The sequence below is a fragment of the Hippoglossus stenolepis genome, chromosome 22, assembly GCF_022539355.2.
Source record: "Hippoglossus stenolepis isolate QCI-W04-F060 chromosome 22, HSTE1.2, whole genome shotgun sequence".
In the NCBI taxonomy this organism is placed as follows: Eukaryota; Metazoa; Chordata; class Actinopteri; order Pleuronectiformes; family Pleuronectidae; genus Hippoglossus; species Hippoglossus stenolepis.
Window position 1 is genome coordinate 12,183,951 of NC_061504.1, and position 27,974 is coordinate 12,211,924.

The 27,974-nt window shown below is 44.3% G+C and overlaps 2 protein-coding genes across 5 annotated transcripts in view; both read left to right on the top strand.

The window, feature by feature from the left end:
• The first annotated feature begins 71 nt into the window (after positions 1-71).
• On the top strand, positions 72-14,576 carry lrguk (leucine-rich repeats and guanylate kinase domain containing). Of its 4 annotated transcripts, none has more exons than XM_035147001.2 (21): positions 72-748; positions 854-938; positions 1,211-1,312; positions 1,920-2,001; positions 2,108-2,208; positions 2,479-2,560; positions 2,716-2,840; positions 3,933-4,076; positions 4,286-4,366; positions 4,618-4,704; positions 4,924-5,030; positions 5,682-5,801; positions 6,844-6,940; positions 8,615-8,728; positions 9,129-9,330; positions 10,209-10,322; positions 10,887-11,044; positions 11,301-11,389; positions 11,738-11,806; positions 13,175-13,293; positions 13,521-14,576. In XM_035147001.2, exons 2-21 carry the CDS (start codon positions 870-872, stop codon positions 13,718-13,720), a joined length of 2,262 nt encoding a protein of 753 aa, XP_035002892.1. In that variant the 5' UTR covers positions 72-748; positions 854-869; the 3' UTR covers positions 13,721-14,576. The 4 variants fall into 4 exon arrangements, with proteins under 4 accessions (XP_035002892.1, XP_035002893.1, XP_035002894.1 ...); XM_035147002.2 differs by having other exon boundaries at positions 885-938; XM_035147003.2 differs by having other exon boundaries at positions 885-893.
• A 12,549-nt stretch (positions 14,577-27,125) lies between these two features.
• The window catches only part of col7a1l (collagen type VII alpha 1-like), a 49,251-nt gene continuing 48,402 nt past the window's right edge, over positions 27,126-27,974 (top strand). Inside the window, exon 1 of the mRNA XM_035147765.2 lies at positions 27,126-27,407. The gene's annotated coding sequence lies outside the window, so the exon portion shown is untranslated. The remainder of the gene's footprint in view (positions 27,408-27,974) is intronic.

The following is a 27,974-nucleotide window of genomic DNA, read 5'->3' on the forward strand; positions in this document are numbered from 1 at the left end:
GCAGCTAAATCCAAATCAACACCGGTGATTCCCCCGTAATTACCTGCTGCTCTTCACTCGAACACGTGGTGGACACGTGGGGCACTTTCTCCCCCCCCTGATCTCCTCATCAACGTCTTTTTAAAACTCACATCTGATGCCAACGTTTGGTTTCTCACTTCTCACGTCCCTGAATTGAACCTTTTTAATTGATGTTTAAGTCCCTGGGGAGTTTTAAACCCTTTAAACACAGATGTGGAGGTTGTGGCGGGTAAAAAAAAAAACTACACGACCCATAGTTCCTTGCACCTGTTGCTAGGCGACAGAGGAGGACGCTGGGAGGTGAAGCGAACTTGTTAGATCGCCGGGATACGGATATTTAAAGTGGTTTTTTTTCCATTTCAACCCCTCATTTTGAGTGCCTGTCAGTCAGTATTTAGCCTGGTCCATCGTCGGTGAGGTTTCTTTATGAAACAATGAAGAAAACAACCGACAGGGACAACTGCCCCTAAACACACGAGGCGACTGGGACGGCTGCCTCCAAACAGTGTTACATCAGAGGCAGCTGCCTTTCAACAGTTTGGCATCAAAGGCAGTTCCACATATCAGTGGATGTTTGTGTTGACAGCGGAAGTGTCTCTACGAGCTGCCGCTGCCAAGACTTGAGCTCTTACTGCCACTGACGCCTCCCCCCCGCAGCAGCAGCAGCTCCCAGTAGCTCCCAGCAGCTCCCAGCAGGGAAGAGCCGGAGGAGAACACAGACATGGAGGTGAGGCTTCCACACAAATAAACACGTCTTTCAGTTTCCTTACATGTTGTTATTTATTCAAATGTAAACTCCTACGCGCGTGTGTGTGTGTGTGTGTGGAAGTAGAGTTTTGAAAACGTCCATGTTTGCTCCCCAGGTGAAGCAGGTAATCTTGCAGGAGAGGTCTGGGGAAGTGAAGCAACACAACAAGGTCACATGGTGGATTATTTGCTATTTGCATTAGCAGCATTATTAGAAAGTAGACTCTTGTCCATCTGCATGAACCACGTGCATGTGTGCTTTCAGGGGCAGGACGCTACTAGGTGATGCTACTAGGTGATGCTTTATAGTGGCCTCATGTCATGTTGGTGTAAAGCTGGGCTGCAGTTCCCCCAGTTCCCTGCTGTGACAGCTGCACAGTCTCAGATCGCTGGCCTCAGGGTGACTTTTAAATTAATGCATTTTCTTTCATGATGTTTACAGAAGACTGGTGTTTTAACTGCGGAGGTGGTTTCCAGCAGTGTGACCCAGCTCAGACGCGTTGGCACTGGGCTGCAGCACCTGTACCATCAACTGTCGCTGCCTGTAAGACCCTTTCCACTCAAACCACTTTATTCATTGATATGGAACAGCGTGTACAAAACAAAACATATACAGGTACAAGATACTAAGAGCTAAATGAGAGAGAGAGAGAATATGTAAGAGTAAATATAGAATAAATATCAAAGTTAATGACAATATTACATTTAAAAACCTATGTACCATTTAATGCAGATATGTATAGAATAGGGGAAGGACAAGAAAATGATGTTGCTTGTTCCTAATCATTTTCGGACTGAAAACATTAATCTGTGTTAATTTATGTTCTTTCATCAAATGTATTTTATTCAACCTTTTTAAAAAAAACCTTCAAAATATATTTAACTCTAGTAAATGAGTGATTGTCGAAGTGATGAACACTTTGGAGCAGCGGTGAGTTTTACGAGCAGGTAAAAACATGATGGCGTCTCGATGGCAACACAGAAAACACTTACACCAACAACACACTCACAGGAATCATGAACAGACACACTCAGGCTTACAAGTACTATCTGATTTAACAAGATCCAACAATAATATACAGCCATATTGTGTCTCTTTGCATTTAGAGGCAATTTCAGTTTAACCGAGGTTTGATTTTTCTCTGTTCTAGAATCACAATCTCAGCGACATCTCCATCTTATGCAACTTTGTCCATCTTCAAAAGCTGGAGCTGCCTCACAACAAAATTAAAGGTGAGTCTTATTTATATATTGGATGACTTGCATGTATTTACTCCTCTTAGAGACATATTATAAGACACATAGATTTACTTAATCCTTAACTTTTCTCCTCTGCTAGATTTGTCCTGCCTGAGCCACATGCCCTACCTCGTCGTCCTGGACGCCTCTCACAACCAAGTCTCCAACTTCTTTGGATTCCAGCCACCCAAGAACTTAAAGGTAACTCGGGACCTTGAGCTGACAGGATAAGGCAGCATTTGATTGGTGGCTCGGGCTTCGTTCTCTCATGCTATTCCCCCAAGATAGGCCTGGATTTCCATAGCCCATCTGTAGTCACTTAGAAAATGCTTACAAGGCATTAGCTGCCCTTGAATGACAGTGAACCTTTACTGGATTAAAGATTCTTTGCCATACTCTGGATTTAGAGTATTTCTTCAGTGAGATGTACTTAAGGCTGTTTTACTCAGTGTGCTGCTCTTTCTCTTGCAGGAGGTAAATTTCTCCCATAACCGCATGACAGAAATGAAGGACTTGTCCGCCTATACATCTCTGAGCAAACTGGATCTGGACCGTATCCTTACTGAGCAGCATTTACATCCATGTGCACTGGAAATCATCCCCCCCCCCAGCTTCTTTCTTGTTCGATGTGAGATGTCTGCTAACAAACACCGTCTCTCCACCTGTATTTCTCCCCTGTGTACTATTCCTAAGTTGCCCGCTCCTCAGACAACAGCTTCAGCGAGGTCAGTGGTCTCGAGAAATGCTGCAAGCTCGCTCATCTCAGCCTCGCGTGCAACAAGATCTCGAGGATCCACGGCTTGGACAATCTGCCCCTGAGTCATCTCTGCCTCGTAGGTTTTTTCCTCCGTTATTTATAAACGGGTGCACATTCACACATGTACGAGCTCGCACTTACAAACATGCATTTTGAAGCAAACGGAGGTTCTTTCTCTGCTTTTGCATGTATGTCGATGCTTCGCAGGAGGAGCACTGTGCACACAAACACTGCTGGAATTCATTTGGAGTTGTTTTCCCTTGTTATGTGCACGTATGCTCAGTTTCACCTGCTTCTGTTTGCCTCTCTTTTCTCTCCTCTGTCTTTATGTCTCTGTTTTGGGGGACAGGTTTTTTCATCCAGTAAAACCTTGGCCCCCTGTTTGAGATTCAACATATGGTCGACCAGCAGGCCTCTTCTCACTCTTTTGCTCCCTTTCTGTGTGTGTACACGTGTGTGCACTCCTTTATCAGTGTTTCCTCATTGTCAGCAGCCACTGGTCTGGCTGTGTCTGCCCCTGCTGACAGCTGCTGGTGTTTGAGAGAGCCTGGACCAGGTTCAGCACGCACTCTCGCACACAACCACCTTGTCCGTCCAGCATCCGTCTAATCCCATCCCTGACCCCTCTTCCCCCTTTCTCCTCACACGCTGCCTCCCCAAACAGCACGGCCCTGTCAGCCAGCCTGTTTCCTCGCTCATCACAGCAACGACCCCGAGCTTCGAGGGACCAACGCAGTCACCCACCCCCACTGACAGCGGCCCTCTGCCAGGCGACATGCTTGGCAGAGGCAGGGCGAGGTGTGGCCAGACGGCGAGATAACAACTTTAGTCACTGGAATGGAGTGAGAGGCAGGCTGGGGACCCTGACAAGGGAGGAGTGCCCGCGTCTGGTTCTGTAGTGGGTTAGCGTGCTGCGCTAGCACCTCGCCAGCTGTTTGCCTGTCAGTCCTCACCGATCAGAATTTAGCAGAGAGCGGCAGCCTGTCACTCAAACCAGCACTGAGGGGAAAGAAAGTTCAGGCACCCTGCAGAGCAACCATGACACGTCCTTAATATTTATTAGCGGGAATCATTTAGCGGATATGAAGTAGAGGTGGTGGTTCGGAAGCCACGTGTGTGCACATGCATATGCATGACGATCATGTGTCTCTTTCTGTCTTGTGTCCAGAGGGGGAACCAGCTGGAGAGGATTGAAGGGTTGGAGAATCTAAAGAGTCTGCAGGTTCTTGACTTGTCTCTGAACAGCCTCAGCAGCCTCTCTGGCCTCCAGAACCTCCACCTGCTGGGCTCCGTCAACCTTGAGAAAAACCTGGTACTGGTCCAGAGAGAGAGAACTGGTTGATAACAGAGATTCAGTATTCAGATTCAGTTTAAAATTAAGACACAATAACAAATGTACTGATATATTTAATAGACAAGATATAGAATGACATTTCACACTTTCTAATTTCAATGTTTTACCAATGAACTGTCCCAGAGGAATTCCACAACATGATTTATTTTTGTGTTTTATTTTGTCAGATTTGCGAGATTCAGGAGTGTAAGCACATTCACGATCTGTTCCTGTTGAGGGAACTCAATCTGCTGCAAAACCCCGTCCAGGTAACACAAACCTTTTATCTGAACTGGCACTCGTGAGTGTGTCAGAGGTGAGAGGTCATCATCCACGTCATATATCCTGTTCTGGCCTGTAATGCACTCGAGCTTCTATGATGACTTCCATCTGTACAGCGCCTCCTAAAGTTGGTGGTGTTTTACTCTGGCTCCGCTGTTGAGTGTATTCTTTATGAGGTTACATCACAGAGAATGTGCTTTAATCTAACTCCACCATATGTTTTTTGTGTAACTAACAGGAGCAAAGAGACTACAGACTGTCAGTTGTTTATCTTCTGCAACACCTCACTCTGCTGGACCAAGAGAAAGTCACTGCTAGAGAGAAGGTATAAATTAACACGATATTCTGTTTGGTTATTATTGTATTGTATATAAAGATGGTCGATATGACGGCTCCTGTAAACTGAAGCCAAACATACAAGATGGCGGCACCCCTATCCGGGATAAACCAGGAGGAAGTGGGGGCAAGTCGTCCATCTTTATATCCAGTATGTGATTGGGAAATAACAATAACAACATAAAAATAAAAATGTCACCAATTCCAGGTGGCGTCAGTGAACAAATACGATCCTCCGATGGACGTGGTGGCCGCCAGAGACCACATGACCCACCTCTTGTATCAGCTGATGCAGCCCCAGCTGCTCTACGACAGGTACACAATACTACAAATAATACTACAAATAATACTACAACCTCCTCAAACGGAAACAGGCAGTGTATTTTTATTGGTGAATGAAATGAGGGGCCTGAGCATTGTTTTTGGACGTGTGGTTCCAGAATATAACCGTAGATATCTTGTAAACTCATCTGCCCTGACAGTTGTTTCCAAACACGAGCGGGGGTTTTATCTGCAGTGTCCCTGTACTGCTCATATTATCTACTCTCCAAAAGAAAAAAAAATGAGTTCATGCATCAGCACTTTTTTCTGAAAACATCCATCATCAGCAAATAAAATGCTGCAGCTCGACTCAATTTAACATTCCCCCCCATGCTTCCTAGAAAGCACACATCCACATTACCTACAAGGTTCCCTTTTATATTGATCGTAAGAGCGACATTCAAGGAAGGGTGAAGTTTGTGCTCCGGCCTCATGGTTTTATTATACTTAAGTCTTTTTCATCTTCGGTAAATGGGAGGGAGGTAACTGTGTGTGTGTGTGTGTGTGTGTGTGTGTGTGTGTGTGTGTGTGTGTGTGTGTGTGTGTGTGTGTGTGTGTGTGTGTGTGTGTGTGGTGTGTGTGTGTGTTGTGGTGTGTGTGTGTGTGTGTGTGTGTGTGTGTGTGTGTGTGTCTCCTTCCTACCAGTACCTTGCCCAGTGCCGACTCTCCCTATCCCATGCTGGTGCTGACGGGTCCTCAGGGCTGTGGGAAGAGAGAGCTGGCCCACCGACTGTGTCAGGACTTTAACGAGTACTTTGGATATGGGTCAGTATGGAGTTTATGTGCATGCACTCAATCCCTCACTTGTCCAGTCCTCTGAGACTCTGTGTCAATTATTAGTTCTTATATTAGCCCAAAACTTTAGATAAATGAATCCAATAGGATAAACCCATATGGTAAGTATTAAAATGACTTATTTGGTATCCACAATGTAAAACAACCCTATGATAATATGGACGTTAAATCTACTACTAATTAACTTTTATGTGTCATTTACTTACTACTGTATTTTGATCATACTCTCTGGGCTGGTGAGTCAAAACATTGAGCTAAAAGCTGCACAGAGGTGAGAACTGGGTGTCTATTAAAATCTTGATATAATAGTTGTATGATGTTGATTTCTTGCTGCTTCCTTTTCAATGTTGACCCTGAAGTCATTTCTTTGTACATTTAGCAATTGGGCACAAGATCCACAGTGTCAAAATGTGCTATAAGCAGCCTTAGAAGTAATTAGACCACTTACATTGACGGCCAGAGCTGTATCCCTGCAATGTAAATAACAGGATGTGTCCATCAGCCACAGCTTAACGAGGTAATAATGTCCCAGACACACAAATAGGGACAATCATACTGAAATGTCAGCATCATTTTCGAAGCTACCCGACTTCCTGACTCGCATTAGTTTTGCTTCAGATTACATTTCTGCCTGGAACAAGGGGATTTCTTCACGACCAGAATAATGAGATGGAAAGATCACACCAACCAAAAACTCAGTCAATAAAACTATATTTTATTAGTAGATATTTTTATACACAACAAGTTTGGTAAAGGAAGCAGCGTTCAGATATCAAATGAGGATCAGATACGTATGAACATAAAGAAACATGAAGCGAAACACATGTAGAGGAGCCTTTATTATAAATTAACAACATATTCTTGGCTCTCACTGGGTTGTTGACGGGTCTTTTCCTGGCTCTTTGCCCCCTTACTGGCCCTTAGTGGTTACACATAGATGTCATAAATTGTATCGCTGGATATGTTTGATGAATATTTCTCTGTGTGTTTGTGTGTGTGTGTCTGTCCACAGAATTTGTCACACCACAAGGGAGCCGTACTTCGGAGAGGAGAATGGAATCGATTACCATTTTGTCACTGAAGAGGACTTTCAGAACATGATTCACATGGTGCGTTCGCTCGACATTAGAAGTTTTGTTTTTGGCATCAAAGGTCCGAGGAGTGGCTGCGTGGGAAGAAAAGTTTTGATCTCCTGCGCAGGGTCATAAGTCATTCGAAACTCGCTTGCACGCTGATGAAATGTACACTTTGGTTTTCGAAAAGCTGCATCTGAAATGTGCTTCAGTCACATAACTCACACAGTTTCTAATTGGCTTCCTCGGCCATAACGAGTCGAGTAGATGAGATAATTAGTTTTAGCAGGATGGATTGATTTTACTTTAACCTGCTGATATTTTGTTTAAAACCTTAGCATTTAGTCAAAACGTCGCCTTAGAGGAATGGGTCCCTGCACCTTGAAGACATGTGCGTTTCATCCCGTCCGTCTCGTCAGCCTGCCTGTTGTGTAAGAGTGGCGGGGGGGGCGTGATTTACACAGCAAAGGCTTTGATGCTGCCATTGATGCCTTTTTGTCTCCTCCAACAGAGGAAGTGGATCAAGTTAACCTGACAGTCTGCCCACCCCCCTCTCCACTTGATTTGTCTTTTTCATCCACCTTTTCCCTTCCTTCTCCTGGTGCCTGATTTGATTTATTGCCGCCCTGTCCCCCTCACTCTTCGGGCTCTCACCTCTCTCGTTTTTCTTCTTCAATCGTTTCGCTTCCGATTTGTTCGTCAGTTACAATTCAATCAAAACCTCTTGAGCCCACTTCCTGTGACCACTCATATACAAAATTAACCCCAATCAGCAACTCTTATTGGAACTCATCGTACTCTTCACTGGGCTGCAAAGAAAAAGAGGGCCGACTGTGTGATTATTTATGAATAACTGTGGAATCTAAAGAAACATGTTAATAATTGTGTGTTTAAATGTTTTTCAATTACCTGTCTTTCAACGTCAGGTTTGATTTAGTATCTTCAGGCCCCAATTTAGGGGCAACATCTTTATGAGGACCTGTAGGACGGGAACACCAAACTGAAATGAGATGGTCTGGTTTTACTGAGAATGTCCGTGATTTGCGTAACTAGCGGATACGTTTAATGCCTCTTTGTGTTTTAACATGTGAAGCAGTGTTTGGTTGAGTTAAAGCCTGATACTCACATTTCCTCTTTGAATAACAGTTTGTATCAGAAGTTAAATAAGTCCTGGAATAAGTTGGCCAGGGAATGATCTTCCCATTGAATCCTTAGTTTTAGAACCAGTAAAATGTTTGTGCTCTCCAGCTGCAGTGATTTAACTGTGAGATAAAACTAGGCTTCAGTAAAATGATATTCATTGCTTTTGAAACAATTCTCAGAAATGACATTTGCAGCCACTAAATTTACAGTAATTCCCAAAATGACAGCTTCATCTTGGGGCTCATAACAAATTCTTTCAGTTTTATTCCTACATCTGTATTGGATTTGTCCATAAGCTTCTTGAGAGCTGCTTAAAAACAACAGCCCTGACGGCCGGCAGACTCAGGGTCAGAGGTCAGAGGTCACGTGTGTGAGAAGTAACAAACCAGGTGAAAAGTTCAGTTCGCAGGTGGACAGATGACTTCGGGTTGCTTATCTTGACAGAACATGCTGAGGCTGTGTATGTGTGTCCCTTGAGTTGATAAACAACTGTTCTTTAGTGCTGCACTAAAATGCTCTCTTGTTCTTGTTCCCCCCCCCTCGTCATAAATGGAAATTCCCTCTCAGGGTAAGTTTATGCAGACCTTGCGGTATGGGGGTCACAGCTTCGGGCTGAGCAGAGACGCCATTGAGGACGTGGCCAGAGAGGGACTGGCCTGCTGTGTGCATGTGGAGCTGGAGGTAACTATAAAAAAAATAAACACAAATACAACCAAACATATGACTTGATAAAATAAAATTGTATTTATTTACTCATCTTACGAATACACATCTTTTTTGCATTGTTTGTTCTGTAAAATCTAAGTTTTCACATTAGTGCATATCAGCAAAACTAAACGCTGACAACAACATGTAAAAAGTTTCAATATCGACTGATTTGTCAGTTGGTAAATAAAACGAGTCGGGCTCTTGTGTAAACTTACAAAATCTTTAGTAAATCTAATCTGTGCTCTTCAACCACTCACCCCCAAAATCTCCTTAACTCCCAAAGAAGTAGCTGAGGAGTCATACAGTTCCAATTTAAAAGTATATTAAAACACGTTTTGTCACAGAGATGTAAACTGCTCGTCCATCCCTGCAGGGTGTGTTCAGTCTGAAGAACAGCTCCTTTGAGCCTCGGTACATCCTCCTCATCCCCACCCAAGAGGAGAAGTACAGGGGCCACCTCAGGGGCCGTGGTCTCTACACCCCGGAGCAGATCGACATGGCCGCGTCCCGTCTGGAGCTCTACACGAACACCAACAGGCAGCGGCCGGGCTTCTTCGATGAAGTTATCCCCTGTGGTACGGCGAGGCAGCACTTTGTCATTTGAATTATTTCTCATTATGCCATTAGCTGTATTCATTCATCTACAATTCAGTGCTTACTTACAGTAATTTAATATTCTCCTGTGGCTAATTTGATCCATTCTACTAATTAGTCAATTAATGTTTAATCGCAGTGTAAAGTGTTATGAATATTTATGAAATCATTTTCAACAAACATCAGTGTTTAAGCTAAGAAAACAGTTAATTGGTTCCCAACTGAGATGTTATGATCTTTCTACTTATTCAACCTTTGTTTATCGTGTTAGTAAGAAGGACATTTAAATGTCGTGCTCTGATCGCTCTGCTCACAGGAAGTTCGTCATTGGAACTGTCGCAAAAAAACCCCCCAAAATAACACCCCCACCCCCTTCCCCTGGCTTGATATAGCCTCGGATAAATTAAACACACTCCTCTAAAATCCATACACTACACTTTCAATCCAATTACCGCATGCATTAAGGGCACGTGGCCGCGGACTAGCTGTGTTTATCATTCCCTCATGAAAGCACTCAGACATGTTAGATGTTTTCTTAATGAGACGAACATACAGGGAGCGTGGGACACTCATCACTTTTATGCACTGCTAGCCAGCACCTCATTACACTAAGGTCATCCTCCCCATATCTTTGAGTCATTGCAGTTTGATGAGAGATGTATTGGCTCTATTCACAACCAGCTTTTCTTTCCTCTCTCTCTGTGTGTGTGTGTGTGTGTGTGTGTGTGTGTGTGTGTGTGTGTGTGTGTGTGTGTGTGTGTGTGTGTGTGTGTGTGTGTGTGTGTGTGTGTGTGTGTGTGTGTGTGTGTGTGTGTGTGTGTGTGTGTGTGTGTGTGTGTGTGTGTGTGTGTGAGAGCAGATGACTGGGAAGAAACGTACCCGGCACTGAGGCTGGCAGTGAAAGAATACCTGTTGCTGGAGGAGCAGGAAGGAGAACCCGACAGCACAGCGCCCCCTGGCAACATCCCCACAGGTGTGTGTTTGTTTGTTCAAAGCATTAAAGCGTCAGGGTCGTTGCCACAGACAGTATGAAAGCCAAAGAGTCTCAATATGCCCCCTGGTGGCTGGCTGCAGTATACATCATAAGTCCCTCCTCCTCCATGTTAGCAGATGGGACATAAACCAAACTAAAAAGTCAATTGAAAGGTCAATTATGTTGTAGTTCTTTTCACAAGGCTGTAAATCCAAATGTCCATCTTTATATACAGTCTATGATCAGCTCATTAAAACTGTTATACAATTTCTTCTCTGGTTCTGGAGAAGCTATAGAAAGTCAGATTGATTCACTTGAGTCATTTCTAAGTATCTCAGCTTGGACTCAAACCTTTTTATTCGACATTCTGTAGATGTTTAACAAATTTAAATCTGTCCGTCAGTGTGCCACTTTAAGTTATTATCACTATGAATCAGATTTCTTCGTGCTTTACGTTGTGCATTATATGTTTCTAGTATCACTGTCTGCCCGTATGTATTCTGTCACCATCATATACAGTATTACCCAGTACTAATAAACACTATCTGTCTCGTTTGGCCTCAGGTCATGAGCCAGATGAAAAGCCGGCATCCCCTCCGCTGGGGTCAGGATCAGGGACGCTCACGTCACTCCTTGCCTCGGCTCTTGACCCCTCAGATCCCTCTTACAGAAACCATATTGCCAAGATCCAGGCCGAGCTCACCCCTCAGAAGAGCGCCGCGGTGAGTCACAAGATGTGTGATGAAAGATGTATCAGCTGTGAAGCCTTTACGTGAATATTAATATTAATATTAAAACATCAGCTTCAACCCTCTGACAGGATGCTTGCTTTTCCTTTCCTACGTGCATCCACTTTCACCCCTGTCCCCTTTTATCAACGTCCACACCTACCATTCCTCCTCTGTCTCCCCTTCATCTCACCTTTGTGCTGCATCTCCTCTTCACCTCCTCCGTCTGTCTGTCTCTTCCTCTCTGCAGGAGCTAGCGTCCATCAGAAGGCGTGAGCAGCTGGTTAGGGAAGCTATAGTGGGGAAGAGTCCAGGGGTCTACAGCCAGCTCTTCAAAAGGTCCATTATCAGGAGCACACACTCCAGTGCCTAATTTCAAGTGGCCACTCTCCTTTGGGCCAGATTTGTTGTAATCGCAGCACTTGTCCTAACTGCGTTTTGATGGCTTGTGGCTAGTGTTTGACCTTGAGGGTGAAGTGGCAGGTGTCCAAACTGTTTGCAGTAACGGACTCGTACTCGTGCTTCCCTAAAATGCACCTGTACCTGTCACCTTTTTCTAACTAAACCAAATATGAATGAACGGTTGCATGTTTTATTGTAGTGGATTGTGTTAATGTGTGTGAAAATGCTTTATCCTGTGATTTATACTGGTGAAGAGCGTTTATTGTGTTATTTTGTCCGTCTCAGCTCTCCTCAAACGGCACCGTCACCACAGCAGAGTCATGATCCTGGAGCGCATTTCAGTGAGGACCACAGGTACACACACACACACACACACACACCAGGTACCTGTTTTAATGTTGCGGTTGATCAGTGAACACTAACAGGTGCTCGTGCATACATAGAGTTAAAGACCAGATGTTTCTGTATCTGATCTTGAATGGGTCTGTGTACATATGTTGTGCACGTATAGTACACATGTATGTGTAACAGATACTGAGCTGTATGAGCCTTTGCTCTGCACAGCTCATAAGAACGGCTCTTTGATTCCTCCTGAGCGGAGACAATCCAGAAGTCTTGTGTTTCCATAACAATCTCAAGCTGAAGATTTGTCAGCAGGAAACTGCTTCTGTCGCACTATTTTTTTCCTCCTTAGTTCTTTTATAGAGTGCATTTTACAGGTATGAGCCATGTGGGGACAAATGTGAGCAGACACCCCACACACGTGCACAGACACACAAACACACCCGCTCCTGAATTCACATTTTAAAGCTTTGGCTGCTTTTTGAAGAAGCTTTTTTCCGCTCAATGAACAGACTCGCTGCAGAAATATGGATTCTATCAGTCTTGCACTGATATAGTACGTGTGTGTGTGTGTGTGTGTGTGTGTGTGTGTGTGTGTGTGTGTGTGTGTGTGTGTGTGTGTGTGTGTGTGTGTGTGTGTGTGTGTGTGTGTGTGTGTGTGTGTGTGTGTGTGTGTGTGTGTGTGTGTGTGTGTGTGTGTTGTGTATTTTGCACGCAACAGCACACACAGCTCTCTCCCTAACCCGCACAACATTTTGTCATTACTTCTCCTCTAAAAAGAGATGCTACAGATGCAGAGATACAGTAAAGCGTTGAGTGGAAATTGATTTGTTCCCTGTGGTATCGTGCGCTGAGGAGGCAAGCTTCACAAAAACCCTGCTCAAAAAACCTTCTGTCAGCGCAGTGTGAGTGAAACATGCCCCCAGTGTTTGCACTCTGCATTACTCAGCCCTTCAGTATTTCTATAGAGGATACCAGACATCTATCTACCTGTCGTCACTGCTCTCTGCAGGGATGTGTCTTAACTTGTGTGTTTCTATCTCACACTTTGGCGCAGAAGATCCTGTCTCTCTGATTGGAGTCGTGTCGGTGTGCATGTGTGTTTGTGTGAGAATTGCCTAGAAGAGGGAAATAACAGACAAAAACTTCTCCCTGTTTGTTTATTGAGTGCCTGTAGTTATTCCCATATTATTATTATACCATCATTGATACTGTGAGTGTCCCCAGCTTTGAAATGTGCCATCATGAGAAACACTGATCTCTCTACCTCCTCACTCTCTAGTGTTTTTTCCTTTTTGTAAAAATCGTACACTTCTCACTGCGTGAACCCCCCCCCCACCTTCTGTCTGTGGTGTATCACCCCCGTCCATCTGCAAGCAGCCCGGACGAGTCTCAGGCCAGTTCATCTCTGTCTGTGCCCAGTTCAGCTGGGGCCCTGATTGGCTCTGTGGCACCGCTCAATACCTCTGTCCCTGGACACGCCTCAGAAACACTCAAAGGTTATTACATCAGCTCGTTTCTTTATTAGCTGTTTGCCATTCATGTTTGATATATTTTAACACTTTTTTTTAAAGTTTTCATGTATCATTAAAATGTTTTCAGTTTAAAAACTCTCTGTAAATCACCTAAATGATACTTTTCTTCACAAGATGATAAAGATGACTGTATTATGTCAGAACATTTCTTGGTGTATCTCCATATCTTAAATAAAACTCTTCCATTTCAGACCCCGCCCCTGACGCTCCCCATCCAGACACAGATCAACCGGCTGAGGACGTGTCCCCTTCCTCTGATCGACGTCCTGGATCCAACATCAAGCCCATCCTACCCCCCATCCCCACTGGGCGCAAGACCCCCGCAGCACCCAGCCCGACCCCCTCTCCCAGAGCAGTCAGAGAGAGACGACATGCAAAGACGGAGCAGTAGCTTTTAAAAGTAGTTTAAGAATATCTCACATCTAAGAAAGTCATAAATCAAAAGTAACTGCTGATTGTGAGACAACAGTTTTAACCTTGGAAGACAATCAAACAATGTTGATCAGTTCATATCGATAAATATATAGGTACATAGGTTGAAATATTAGCTCGATATGCTCAATTAAAAGAACATCACTAACAGTCGACCATAAAAACCACAGATCTGCTGTTATCTCAGCTCGAGGTGCGATACACTGTCAGCACTTGCCTCTTCCTGTTCCCTGCTCCTCATGTCACAACACGTCTGGATCTTTTTACACTTGCTTTCTAGCATATACTTGATAAGAGATGGTGTTAATGACCATATATAAGGGGACTATATAGTGTAATTATAGGCAAAGTTGTGCGTTTTCCTCATCGGCCTGAAGCTACACGGTGTCGACACACGTTACGATTCAGCCTCACGCAGATTGACACACACGTCTTTCATTTGAGATAAATACAGTGTAGAAGAAAAACAACTCCATTGTCTTTCTATATTAACACCTCAGATTTATGACCATGGGAGGGACGCATTCATCTTGGAAAAGTTCACGTCGACCAAGTATGTCATGTTTTATGAATGTGGCATTACTTTCCCTGACAGTGAAGTGGCATTACGCTTCCTGCTGCTCAATAATCTCATCAAATAGGATTTGCTATTGACATCTAGATACTGATCTCTTATGTGTAGCGTAGAGCTCTTGTCATCGCATGATAAATACATCATTAATCTTTATCTCCTGTGTTGGGATTATTTATTCAACTGGAAAAAGCATTCATATGGAAGTTGTTGACAGGTATTAAACAGCGGGCCAAAACAAAAATGTCTGAGTGTGTTTTTGTGTGTGTGTGTGTGTGTGTGTGTGTGTGTGTGTGTGTGTGTGTGTGTGTGTGTGTGTGTGTGTGTGTGTGTGTGTGCGCGCGCTGCACATAGCCACGCACACTTGTGTATCCGCTTGTTTGTGAATTTGGCAAAGCATTGTTTACTGGTGTCTCATAGAAAATGTCATCTGTCACAGATGTATGCATTGCTTATTAAAACGGGGCCTCAGTCTGTTTGTAGTTGTGTGTAGTGTGTCTGTGTGTGTGTGTGTGCAGACATACTGTAGGCATGTGCCGTTTCCTGGACTGTACGTGTGTGCAGCACTGCTACACACACACACACACACACACACACACACACACACACACACACACACACACACACACACACACACACACCTGGCCATCCATCACTGTCTCGTCTCTGAGGCAGCAGATGTTGCAACCCCTGTCATAATTCTTTGGCTGTTTGAAGCCAGACAGTGACTTTCAGGCCCCTGGGGTCTAACCTACTTACTCTGCAGTCTTCACACATTACCACAGCCTATCATGGACTGATGTGTTGTCTCTGTGTGAAGGAACGTTACACTGACTTTAGCTCCATGAGCAATGATATGTGAAGGTCTTTATGCCCATTTAAAGGGAGATACAGAAGTATAATGTTGAGGTTAGCGCATGAGTGACTGGAAACCTTGCTTTAAAAGATAGATGACGTCCATCCTCTTCTAGTGTGCAGGGTTACTTGGGATGACTACAGCTTTTACTGCAGCATATTATTTCACACATTTAAATGTTTACTGCATAAAACAGTATAAACATCATTATAAATGAAGTATTTGACTTATGTAATGATATAATGTGTCCGCTCGTCTCTTCACTTCATCAGCTGCTGGAAAATAAACATGTTGCACACTTTCCTCCAGACATAACTCCCCGAGACAGCAACACTTTTCACCGCAGGATAAAAAAAAGGAGAGCACATTTTCCTTGGAGGAACAAAGACTTGAGATTTATGTCTGCAGGACAACGTTTCAGATATGTTATCAATTTCCCACAAAGCTCAAACCCCCCCGATTTTAGGAATGAACTTTTTATGTTATATCTAAGACTTGAACAGTGGAAGGAACGATAATTAATCTGTATTTTTATTCGGCTGATGTTGTAATAAATAACCGAGATGGTTTGAAATAAGAGAGAATCAGAAGCAGTGCTGCATCAGTTTGACTGATTGAACCCTCAGTTCTAAAACAGCACTGTGCTCTTTAATAGTTATTTTCCTGTGTAAATCAGCCTGACAGAAAGATTAGAGATTAATCAAAACTTCAATTTAAACTTTGCTAAACTATGCTGTGCCGTACTATACTAAATATGTTTGCTATACCATATATTACCCTTCAGTACTACTGACTGCAATATACTATACATTATTATACTGTTTTTTTTACTTAACTTGAATGTCTAAATTCTGAATATGAATTCTGTGGACCATACAATACCCTCAGAAATTCTCCCAATGGAAACCAGTAGTGTAGATGAAGAGGAATGTTACTGGTTCACATTGTGAGGGGTGGTCTTTAGACAGCTGATGTGCTCAGTTAGTGGTCTTGTGTTGTCGGAGTTATTTCCACTCTCTATTTCACGGAGCCAGCACCAGATAATACTCTGGCTGAAGCTGCTGTTATTCTCTCATAGTTCAGAAAATGATCTGGGAAGTGGAAGTGAATCGCACTGAACTCCCTGTTTAAATACAGGCCTGTTGTGGGAGGTCAATCTCACTCGGAGCTTCGCCTCCATCCATCGCGGCCGAGGTCCTCCTCTCCTGCTCCTTTCACTCTCGTACCATTTCCTCGGGCCTCGGACCAGGTGCTCGCCGCCATCCTCGAGCCTAATGAGCTGCCACCGCCTTTCAAACAGCCTTCTATTACCCCCCCGTCTTCACAGTGACAGTGATTTGTCGGCAGACACACGGCAGCAGTTACGGCCACTTTCACCCGCTGTGGGTTTTCTTATAAAAGGTCTCGTGAAAACCATGGTAGGAGAGAGGGAGGGTTCCAAGGCTGAGAAAGGACTCGGGAAAGTAGTCTGTGAAAGAACAACGACGTGTTCCAGGCCCAGTGGAAACCGGCCTCACACATGTGGAGGGGCCCGGTGTGACGGAGGAGCGGGGACACACCCACTCAGCTCATGCATGTCTCTCTTCCTGCAGAGATGATTTATGCTCTTCAATTAAAATACCTGCAATTTTTCTTCTGTTTGAAGAAACCACAGGTGCTTTGATGAATGGACAGGGAATCGATAGCACTTGACACCGAGCTGGTATCATTTGTAAACCTTGCACGAGTAACTCTTTTCGTATGGATCTCCTCTGACAGCTCCTTGAAAAGGGAGAGTGACCGGGTGCCGGACTGGACCCACGTGTTTCACATTTGTGCTGAGCTTGTTGTTTTGATTGCTGCTGGAAGCACTGGGCTGTGTGTTTCAGCAGAATGGAAGAGTGACCGCTGACCACTGACATGTGTGGACTCTCCATCTCACTCTTAATCAACTTTATCCCTCGGTTTCATTCTTTACAGTAGTGAAAAGGACATTTAATACTCACTGGATGTACAGCTTCAAAGTACTTGTACTCTTGTATTTCTGTTTGATGCCAAATTACATTGATTCTACTTCCTTTTTTTTTACACTGCATTCTGGCATAGCTGCACAATCAGGGTGTTGTTGTGTGTGTATGTGTACAAAATAACTCAACATCGCATAAACGGATCTTCACCAAACTTGGTGTGAATATTACCTGGGTAGGTGTCTCCACATGATTACCTTTTGGAGCTTATTGGTCTAAAGTCAAGGTTTAAATCAACAAACCGGTTTCGGTATAGTCGGAAAAACAATTTTTTTAAGATATCTCCACAAATGAAGTTGTCTAGAACTTACCATATGATCAAAAGTCCCAAAATGAAATCATAAAGTTTTGTAATGCACTAAACAAATGCAACCAGTAAATGAGAGGGATGAAAACTCCACCCATATTTATGATTTAGTTCTGCAAGAGTAAATCAATAAGGTTATTTACAGTATGTCCCCAATTTCTCAGCAGCCAACAGAAACAACTTTACTTAGTCCTTGACTTGAAGTGCTTATCTCGCTCGCCAAATATTTCCCCTCCGACATGTCGTCACCCGCCGCAGACGCACAAATGACACTTCACCTCAAGGGTAAGAGCCCCAGACTGGAGGCTGTTGCCAAACGGCGAAGACTCAACGGGAACAGTCTGGATTTATCACTGCAACCTTTGTGCTACTTGTGCAGCGGATGTTGGAATAGGTCAGGCCGCTGATGAAGTGAAACCTTAAACAACACACACACACACACACACACACATGTACACACCTCTGCATTAACTCTGCCGCATGATGTGGTGGCACACTCGGTAACCATGGCAACGGCACTCTGCATTGCACCTTCCTGTGCGTGTGCGCGCGTGCGCGCGCTCGTGTGTGTGTGTGTATAGTATGTGTGTGCGACTCCTTATTGTGTTCCCCCGCGGACAGATTAATTCCCTGCCAGATTCATTCCCTGTCAACTAGCTGAAACAAAAAAAGTTTCTGTTTTAATTAGTTCGCTGCAGTGTCTCGCTTCATCCATCTATCTGGATAGTGTCTCTCTCTCTCTCTCTCACACACTCTCTCACACTTTAGCTGTCTCTCTCCCCCTCCTCCTTCACTCTCTCCCCCTCGCTCTCCAGTGTAATTAAAAACAGTCAGTGCGGGTAATAGAAGCGTAATAGTGTGTAATTGCAATAATCAATACAGAGTGCATGGTAAGGAAGTCACCATTCGTCAACGTATAGAAGTGTACACAGAAGTGGGAGGAAGTCGCTTTCATTCATCCACATGCGCTTTCTGCTGTAATTAGTCATATTGTGTTTCAGTAGAAAACACAAACAAACACTTGCAATAAACTGTGTGTTTAAGTAGCAGGTAGTAAATGATGTTGTGTAAATAAAGTCATCATATCATACATTAGCTTCAAATACATGTTTTATTCACTCTCTTAGATGTTGAGTTACATGATAAGATTGATTTCCACAAACTGAAATACCCATTTAACTTAAATTAGTGAAAGCTGGCTCAGTTAAATCTGATTATAAAATCAGGACGTATCGAGTTCATTAGTGAGCTCCAGTGGTGCTGGTGGGCAGATGATGTCACCGAGCCCGGCTCACTCTTACTGCAGCTTTTTTATGAAGTGCAGTGTTTTAAACCGACTCTTTATTTCTTAGATGTGCTGTTTTCTCTCTCGCTCTCTTTTTGTTTGTTGCTCTCGGGCTGTTTATCCGATTTAAATGTTGCTTTGTCAACGTCTGACGTCGTCGGGCGGAGACTTTCTCCTGGGTGCAATTACCAGCTAACTGTCAACCATTGTTTTTGCATGAGAGTTTATTCACCCACACTCCATGAGTTTGCTTTATTCTCACTTTTCACATTATAATATTTTCTTTGTTTTATTATTTGCAATCAATATAAATATGTTATTATATATCTTGATATCTTGAAAAGTAACAGTTGCTATATTCATCTTACTTTATTCTGAGCAGTGTTATGAGCAGTGTTACCTCTTTTGTTTCCCCGAGTCATCATTTCATTCCTCCATCCCAAAAGGGAGGAGATGCATTTTTATACATTTGAAGATATTCTTCAAAGCAAATCAAAATGTTATAAAGAAAATAAACCAACTCTAAGGGAACTTCTGATTCTTCTCCACCTCCTGCACGATGTCACTTAAAAGCAAACTTCTGATTCTTACATAAGACTCAAACCAAGCTGTCAGACTTCGACACGATTGCGTAACATGATCTGTTCTTCCTGAAACTTCCCACTGCTCCAGCTGGTTTGCCAACATTGGGGGTGACAGCCCAGCGCAGCAGCCATGCCCCCAAAAGGAAGAAGGACCAAACAGGACAGCAGATGAAAAGAGAGACACACACACGTCTTTCTCCCTCTTCTGCCTCATCCCCTCCGGCTGTGGATCAGGTGGAGGTGGAACGTGTCCAGACAAACACCCTCACTGGAGCAATACTGCCCCCTCCAGGGTGGGCTGACCTCGCCTGGGAGCCAGGGAATGCCCCCCCGAGGCGAGCAGCGATCCAGCTGTGCTGAGCCGAGGGAGCAAAAGGAGAAGGTGTGAGATTTTACAGTCTATACGTGTGTGTGTGTGTGTGAGAGAGATAGAGAGTGAACGAGTAAACTTATTTGACCTGTCGTCTGATTTTCTAAAGGTTTCGACCCGTTCTGACCTTTGCTCCGACCTCGGCCCTCCACACGGTGACCACAGCACTTCTCCCAAACCTCTTCTCCTCTCCCTCCGTCCTCCATCTCTCTCCTCCATGTGTTTTCTCTCCTTCTGCAGATGTTATTCCCCCTCAGTCTGCCTCTTCACCTCCTCCTCGTGTTGTCATTTTTCCCGCTCCCACTCTTTCCTCTCCCGTGAGAAGTGCTGAACCACACCGACTGGACCCGGCCATAAATGAAGCATGTGTTTGCAATAACAATCTTTCATGCTCCCCCTTCTCTCTCAGTTGAGGAGCTTTGTATTTCACCCTGTCGATCAGAAATCCTTTTACTCCAGCCTGTTCCATCTGTGCGTCTCTCCAGCCTGCGGAGGTGTTCTCATTACCTTGTCCTCCCTCTCTGTCACTGTATCCGCTGCTCTCTTTTTTTCTCCCAGCCTCTCATTTCCCCCCAAAAAAGTTTCCCACAGTCCACCTCCTCTGAAATCGAGTGATCCACTGAAAAGTCCCAGCGTCCTGAGGAGGTGCAGACCCCCAGCTGTCCGACAAATTACCGCCCTCCTCCCCTCGACTGTGCCGTGCATATAAAATTAGACCAAAGAGGGACGTTTCAAAGGCCGTGCAAACGTCTAAAGAGACAATTACAGCAGGGGGAGGAGAAGCAGAGGTGCCCCCGCTTTAACATCCTTCCCATCGCCTCATGCTGAAGCCAGAGTTTGACTTTGCCATCTCCCGGCAGCTTCCTGTTTGATTTTCAATGAGAGAAAAAGACCACGTCGGTGGATAAGAAACTTCATTTTGTTTTTGTTATCCATAAAACCTGATTATTGTGAAAGCCAGTAAATGGCAACTCACGTCAGGTCACAGATAATTCAGGGAATTATGCCGCTATCTTTTTTTTCTACAGCCACATTTACCTCTCAACGTCTCTGTCGGCTTTCATGTTTATATGCAAAAAACATCTACTTCCCTGAATTTTTATGTGAACACTTTAATATAATGCACACGAAGCCTGCCCCCCCCAGCCATTTTCCATTCCATTGAGTACTTCCATGGAGCTCAAGTGACCTGCTCAACAGACTTGTCTCTGCTTGTGTGTGTGTGTCTGTGTGTGTGTGTGCATGTGTACGTGTGTGTCATCTCTCAGCCATGGCCAATGTGCAATATTGTACAACACAATCCTGGTGAAGGGCAAAGGCAGGATTGGATGAATGAATTGTAAACCCTCCCTCAAGAACTAAAAGATAATTCTATAGAATATAAACCCACAATGATGTGTTAACAAAAGTAGGATTAGGTTGGATCCCAGGCTGTTCTCAACACACCAAAGTCTGATGGAGCTTGTTTCTCTGTGACATTCACTGAAACGGTTAAAAACACATTAATTAGCTCTCAGTATGATCAACAAATGATTATTTTGATTTTGACGACCAATCTCAGTCCGTCTCAGCTGTCAATCATGACGTTTTGTCCTATTATTGTAGCATCAATTAACTAACTAGAACCAATTTTACCCGAGAAATTAACATTTGCGCAAATATCAGTGTGAGAAGAACCAATTTAAATGACAGAAACAATATTTCCAACAATCCCATCCAACATGGAGGAGGCAGAGTGAAGTGGCCCGAGATGCTTCGGCTCCACTTTCGAGGAGCCGTCATGTCGTCCATGTTTATACAGAGTCTTATGATTCAACCCCAAATAAATTGTTCTGCTGCTGTATTTAATAGTGTAGGCTACCAGAAGATTTAAGTTTGATACAGCAGAAGTTCAATTTCAAAAAGAAAAAAAAGAGATAAGAATATAATCTTGAGCTGAATATTCTGTTATCAGTGGGAACCAGTGTCTTTCATCAGTGTTTTAGACCCACTGGTGAAGTCCCATATTATCTAATGCTCATTTCACATTATCAACAATCTTTGAGTACAAAAACAGCAGCTTTGGTAGAGACAGAGCAATTCAGGCCATTTTGTCTTCTGTCCTTGGACACTGTATGAAGTGCTGCTCACACAGGGAGCTGAGACATGGTGGGTCATATAGGGCAGCGGAGAAATGGAATGTACACGACACACACCAGTTGGCCCTTTTGAGCTCTCTTCATTCACACCAATGCTAAATTCAGATACTAACAAGTCATCAAAAATAATTTTCCGTCTTTTCCCACCAGATACTGCAGATGTAGCTTCTTTTTTAAGCAGCCTCCTCAGCCGACTGTAATTCCCGCCTGTGTTTCCCTGCCTCATCTCGGCGATAGGTCAGGTTTAATTGGCGATGTTTAGCCAAGAATTCCTCAGCTTTTATCGTTTGACAGAAACACCTGGATTTACAAGCCAGTAGCTTAACCTCGCCTCTGTTTGTGCTCGGCAGCCAAACGTTCGGACTGCCAAGTGAGCGGAGCCTGTGTGAGTCTGCAGAGATGGAGTGAAGCAGCATGCTGGGAAGGCAGGGAACAGTGGCCGCACACTTTGAACATGCACACAAACGCACACGAGCAGTGATAATCCACTGAAGGTTCTTCCTTTGCACCCTTGAGCAAAGCGTCATCGCGTATGCACGGTTAAAAAAGAATTCTCCGCAGACGCCGTTTAAACAAGTTCAGTCGAACCCTGAGTGAGTGTCGGCGTTGCACAGACAGAGCGGAGATGTTTGGGAGCGGTGATAGTGGAGGTGATAGCAACAATTCACGCAGTAGTAAATTGTGTCTTTCTGAGTGACGGGCGCACACCTGAGCAGGTGGGAACATGCCCATTGATTCATTCAACAAAAAAAAAAACGCACTCTCTCTCTCGGCCTGTGTCGGTTTTTTTTTGACAGACAGAATTCTCTGCGTCTGTCTCTGTCATGTGGTGTCTGGAAGGTTCAAATGTTGAGTGTCGACAGCTGGTGACCTTTAACCTCCTGGGGGTGGGGGGGGGGGGTGTACAGTAGGTCATCTCTGCAGGTCAAACACAAGATCATCACTCCTGAACGACAAAGGGCTGCAGTTCGTCTTCAACGAGCCAAATCTCCCAGATCTGCGTGTTGTCCATTTATCTACATAATCTGCATTGGTGTGTTAAATTATCATGTAACATAATTAACTAAATTGCAGCTTCAAAGTCTATGGAATTCTGGATAATCTTGACATTTTGTTCCCGTAGCTAAATAACAAACAATCATTACTTAATTCTTCAGACTGATGACTCAGAAAGGTCGTCTGTGCGATTGTTCCTGACTCCCATTCCCCCACGTGTGCGTCTCTAGTTGTCTGTTTGTGTCGAACATTGGATTTACCGTGACACCATGTCTTCTTAAAGCACAGCGAAGAAGAGAAGTGGCTTTGTTCATTATTTTCAAAAATCCTTCTGGCAGCTTCCGAGTGGTAATTGGACACACGCACTCACGACCCGTTCCCTCCCAGCCCCAGACCTCTGCTGCTGCATCTCAATTCTCTGCTCTGGTGCCGCTTGTCCCGACAAACCAGGCACTCGTGTTGCAGCTGCTGTTTTCTTCTGTTGCCATGACAGCTCATATCTCAGGCGAGGACGGGGAGTCGCATGGTTTATGAAATTAATTTAACACGAAGAAAATTGTCTGCGTGAGACGAGCGGCGAGTGAGCGTGCACCAAGGGTATAGATGTGTGTGTGTGCTTTTGTTGTTTCTGTCTTGGCTTATGCCGTCTTTTGTGCATCTCAGTGTGTGTGTGTGTGTGTGTGTGTGTGTGTGTGTGTGTGTGTGTGTGTGTGTGTGTGTGTGTGTGTGTGTGTGTGTGTGTGTGTGCAGGCGTGCATGTGTTCATACGTATGTTTATGCTGCTAAAAGGCTTGGCACTGAGCAGACCTTTTGTAGTTGGCAGCAGCGGGCACTCTGCCCAGCTTGTGTGGTTTTATGGACGTGACTCAGACTTACATTAGCCTGCGGCCAGAGGAACGACTGCCCATCTTCCTGGTGTGAAACCAACAAATGTGCCAACACTGGGTTGAAGTGAAACTAATGCAGGCGTCGGATCTTCCCCGACTCGTATCTCATGCTGTCAGTTCATCAATTGTTGCATTAACGCCGCACAAAAGGAGGCGGGGAAGCAAATGAAATAGCAACATGGGAAAACAAGCCCCCGAGGTGGATCTCACTGGGAACAGCACGTAACCTGTTCCGGGTTTCTGGGAATTTTAATTGTGAAACATTTCAAGACGTGATGTGGTCAAAGTTCGTCTCAGAGTTGCCGTCTAATTTTAGACAAAGAAGCCCCGCGACCATCTCCACATGAGGCCGAGCTAATGATATTACAGTCATATACCCACCAGTGATACAGAGCACTGTATGAAAAAGTAATAAATTCTGAGTTTCAACTCCTATAGCTTCAACTTTACATAATTAAAGTGCCATGTGAGAAATCCCACAATTAACGGGGCGCCTCACAACCGGCGGCTTAAGTGGTGTTTGATTCTCATAACCTCCACGATGGAGCCAGTGGAGCGAGAGAGAGAAAAGGGGAGGTGGAGAGAAATGAAGATTTCAGAAATACATTAAAATCTGTATTTCATCAAATTAGAAGTAGAGGCCCCTTGAATAGCTGCCACGAGGCATGAATGGGGAATGGCCGAGGCTGTTCGGAAAACAGAATATTATATTCACCGGGTAATTATATTCACTTGTACCTCCATTTTATACATCGTCAGTGGCCTCTCTGCGCTCAGCACGCTACTTAGGGAACGGGCAAGAGACAAGAACTGCTAAAGAAAAAACATGTCTGCAAGGTTTTTTTTTACTTTTTACCTTTTTTCCATTGGTATTTTGGGAAGATAAAAGTTGGCGAGAGGAGCTAAAGTCTCACTTCAGAGACGCTGTTATTATAACCACGAAGGTAATTACCTGAGATTGATATTTTTATTGGGCTGCCAGTAAAGCTGGGCAGCCGTATGGAATTCCTAATGAATGATGAACCCGATGAACACATTCTTACCTGTGTGCAGACTTTCTTAATCCTTTGCCTTCCGTATTTACTTCCACTCAGCCACAATAACTCTCACACCCTCCCCTCCAAAGCCTCTGCTAATTTACTGCAGTTTTGCAAGTTTTTCCCTGCCTCTTCTTCTTCTTCCTCTCCGCTGCCGGCGCCTCTCTCGACTGGAGGCGAGATTTATGGCGGCCCACTTGGAGTAAAAAGCGCAATTAGCCGAGGCAGGGCTAGTTAATATTCCCTATCGGAGCAGCCCCGGCAGATCCGCAACACCTTTTATACCTAATTACACCTGCTGCTCAAACACAGCTAGGCTTCGCTCACCCGTGACGTAATTGAGCTCAGGAAGCCATCAAGACTGTAAATTGGTGAATGTTAGTTAAAGTTATGTTATGTTAAGGGGAAATCACTGTCGACGCCGACACCGGAGGATCCTCTCGCTGTTCAGGCCCAGTTTTACAGCATCGGGAGGGAATCGTGATGTGGTCCTGAACTGATGCCGCCTCCTGAGCTTCCCTGAACACGTTGAGGTCAGTTGCAGGGCGGCGTGTTGCTCAGACGGCCCCGAGGCCAAACCAGCATCATCCTCCTCCTCCGTACGTCAGAATACATCTCTCACACCGATGCCGTTCCCTATAGAAGGGCTTCGTTTTGCATCAAGACTGGAAGAAGATGTCTGACGTTCATTTACACTCTTGCCACAAGCTTGTGCCTTTGACATGTTCTGCTATCGACTTGTCAACATACTTCACGTTCACATCAAATCACAGTAATCAGTGTGTACTCAATAAAAAAGAGCATTTTGTCCACACGTTGTAAACACAGAAATATCTTTTAAATCTTTCAAGAGGGCAAATAATATGCTGAATTGGCACGATCGATGCTGCTAGCGCACTGTTCTTGCAGAGTCTCCCTATGTAGTGATCCTGTGCTTTATTGTATCTGTCAGATATTAATTTTTAATGTTGTATTCATGATGTTTTGTGTGTGTTTGTTAGCACCTGGCTGTTACACAATTTATGGGATAATAAATATCACTTCACCTTCAGCTTTTGGCTGTAGTGCCGCTCCCAAAAGTTAAAATAACACGCCCATAGAACTCAAAGCTGGGTGGCAGGGCTGAATACGTCTATCTACCACATATACGTCATTAGCTTGTTAATTTTAAGCTATAATAATTTCCTATATGTGAGGCAGTAACGAATGGTAGATACTGTCGTGTAATTGTATACGTAATGTAGATTGTTCCTCCTCCCGTTTCTACACATTCATCTGAACCTGCACCTCAGCCACATCCTACAGCTAGGAGTGTGTGCGTGTGTGTGTGTGTGTGTGTGTGTGTGTGTGTGTGTGTGTGTGTGTGTGTGTGTGTGTGTGTGTGTGTGTGTGTGTGTGTGCGTGCGTGCGCATGCGTGTGTGTGTGTGTGTGCGTGTGTGTGCGTGTTGAGTTATAGCATGTCAACACTGACAGCTGGCTAAACCCTATTAAACTGGTCACCACATTCCTGGGGTCCACCTTTAAAAGGTGACCCAGTGCCCCTCAATATACACAAAACACACACATTAACAAGCTCACACACACACACACACACTGAGACGTGCTTGTAAAACACGACTGATTTATCCTCGTTCCCGTCCTCTCTGTCTTGAGAAGGCGTTTGCTCTACAAGATATTTTGGCTGGGTTTATATTTTATGGGTTTTTAGTACACAAACCTTTAACACAAAGGTATGTGGGGAACACAAGAGCGCATGTTTCAACAAATTGACCTTGGCCGTGTTCGGACTTTATTTGATGCTACGTAATCTAACGTTGGATGAATAGAATATTGTGAAAAGGCTTCTTTTTTTTTTTTTAAACCAAAACATCCTTTACCACCACAAGTGAAACAAGCCGTAAAAGACGTGGGACCACGAATATAATGTGCACCAACATGCACAGTTCCCTTGTTGGCTGACTGCTGTTGTCAAGTTTGCGTTGGTTTCTGTTGTGTTCTCGCATTCCTTCAACTCAAGGGGAAGATTCAGCTAATCACGGCTAATTTAGCTCCCAAGTATTTTGACATCATTCTCCCTCGCTGCTTCTTCTGTTACCCCCCCGAGGTGGAAGCTTGTCCGTCACACACGCACTCGCATGTACTGTAGCACTGTAGTAATGCATTCCTTGCAGGGTCAAAGCTCACCAATAAACCCCACCTCCCCTTCTCTCTGCCTCTCTCTCTTCTTCTCTGTCTCGCTCTCCCTCTCAGATCCAACAGGTTGCAGCAGCTTCATACCCCCCCCCCTCTCTCTCTCTCCCTAAACTTTTCTGCGCTTCAGCAGAGCCCAGGAAAAAAACTGTCAGTCAACCACACTTCCACGCTCTCAAACACACCTACCTCCTCCGTTCCTCCGATACAGACGACTGGATACAGTCGTCTGTATCTCGTGCACCTCTCCAAGGAAGTTTGATTTATTCATTTACGTCTCTGCCTCTCTCGGATAAAACTTTTTTTTTTTTTGGTTGTTGTTGTTGTAATATTTAGGGATATATATATTTTTTCATCTCTCAGCCCTCGAGAGGTCGTCTGGATTTGGAAGATAATGATGATTCACTCGTCTGCGGTGGTAAGTGAGAACGTGAGGGCCCATTTAGGGCCGTAGTCAAAACCCATTACTTTAACTGCACTTTAATATGGTGCTTTACCGAAGAGTTTAGGGTTCTTAACTGTCCAGATACCCTTGTTACAGCCAAAGTATCTGGACAAACGCCAACACTCTTTATACTGCAGCTCCTTAAAGTGCAATTTCTCCTTAGGCAGCATTACTTCTGTGATATTAGTGCTTTTGTTGTCCGCTTCTTTTCTCGTCTCAATTGCTTCCAAGTGTTGAGTTGCAGTAATTGCTACAAAGGAACCGTTTCACGAAGTTTGAGAGCAAGTAGACACGATAAACTCTGTTCATGCAGTGCACACGTCCTGAGTCGGGAGTCGATGCAAAGATTTCACTCCTCCAAATTCAACCCGGAGCATAAAAACACAATGACGTGCAGTTTTACAGTCATGTGAGAGCATCGTCCTGAGGTGAAACTATGTAGGAGGAATTGTATTATTCCCCCCCCCCGTGCATGGACTTGTCTGAGTTGGTTGACTGCAAATGTGATATCTAGGCAGTATGTGCTGCAGCTTATGAGCT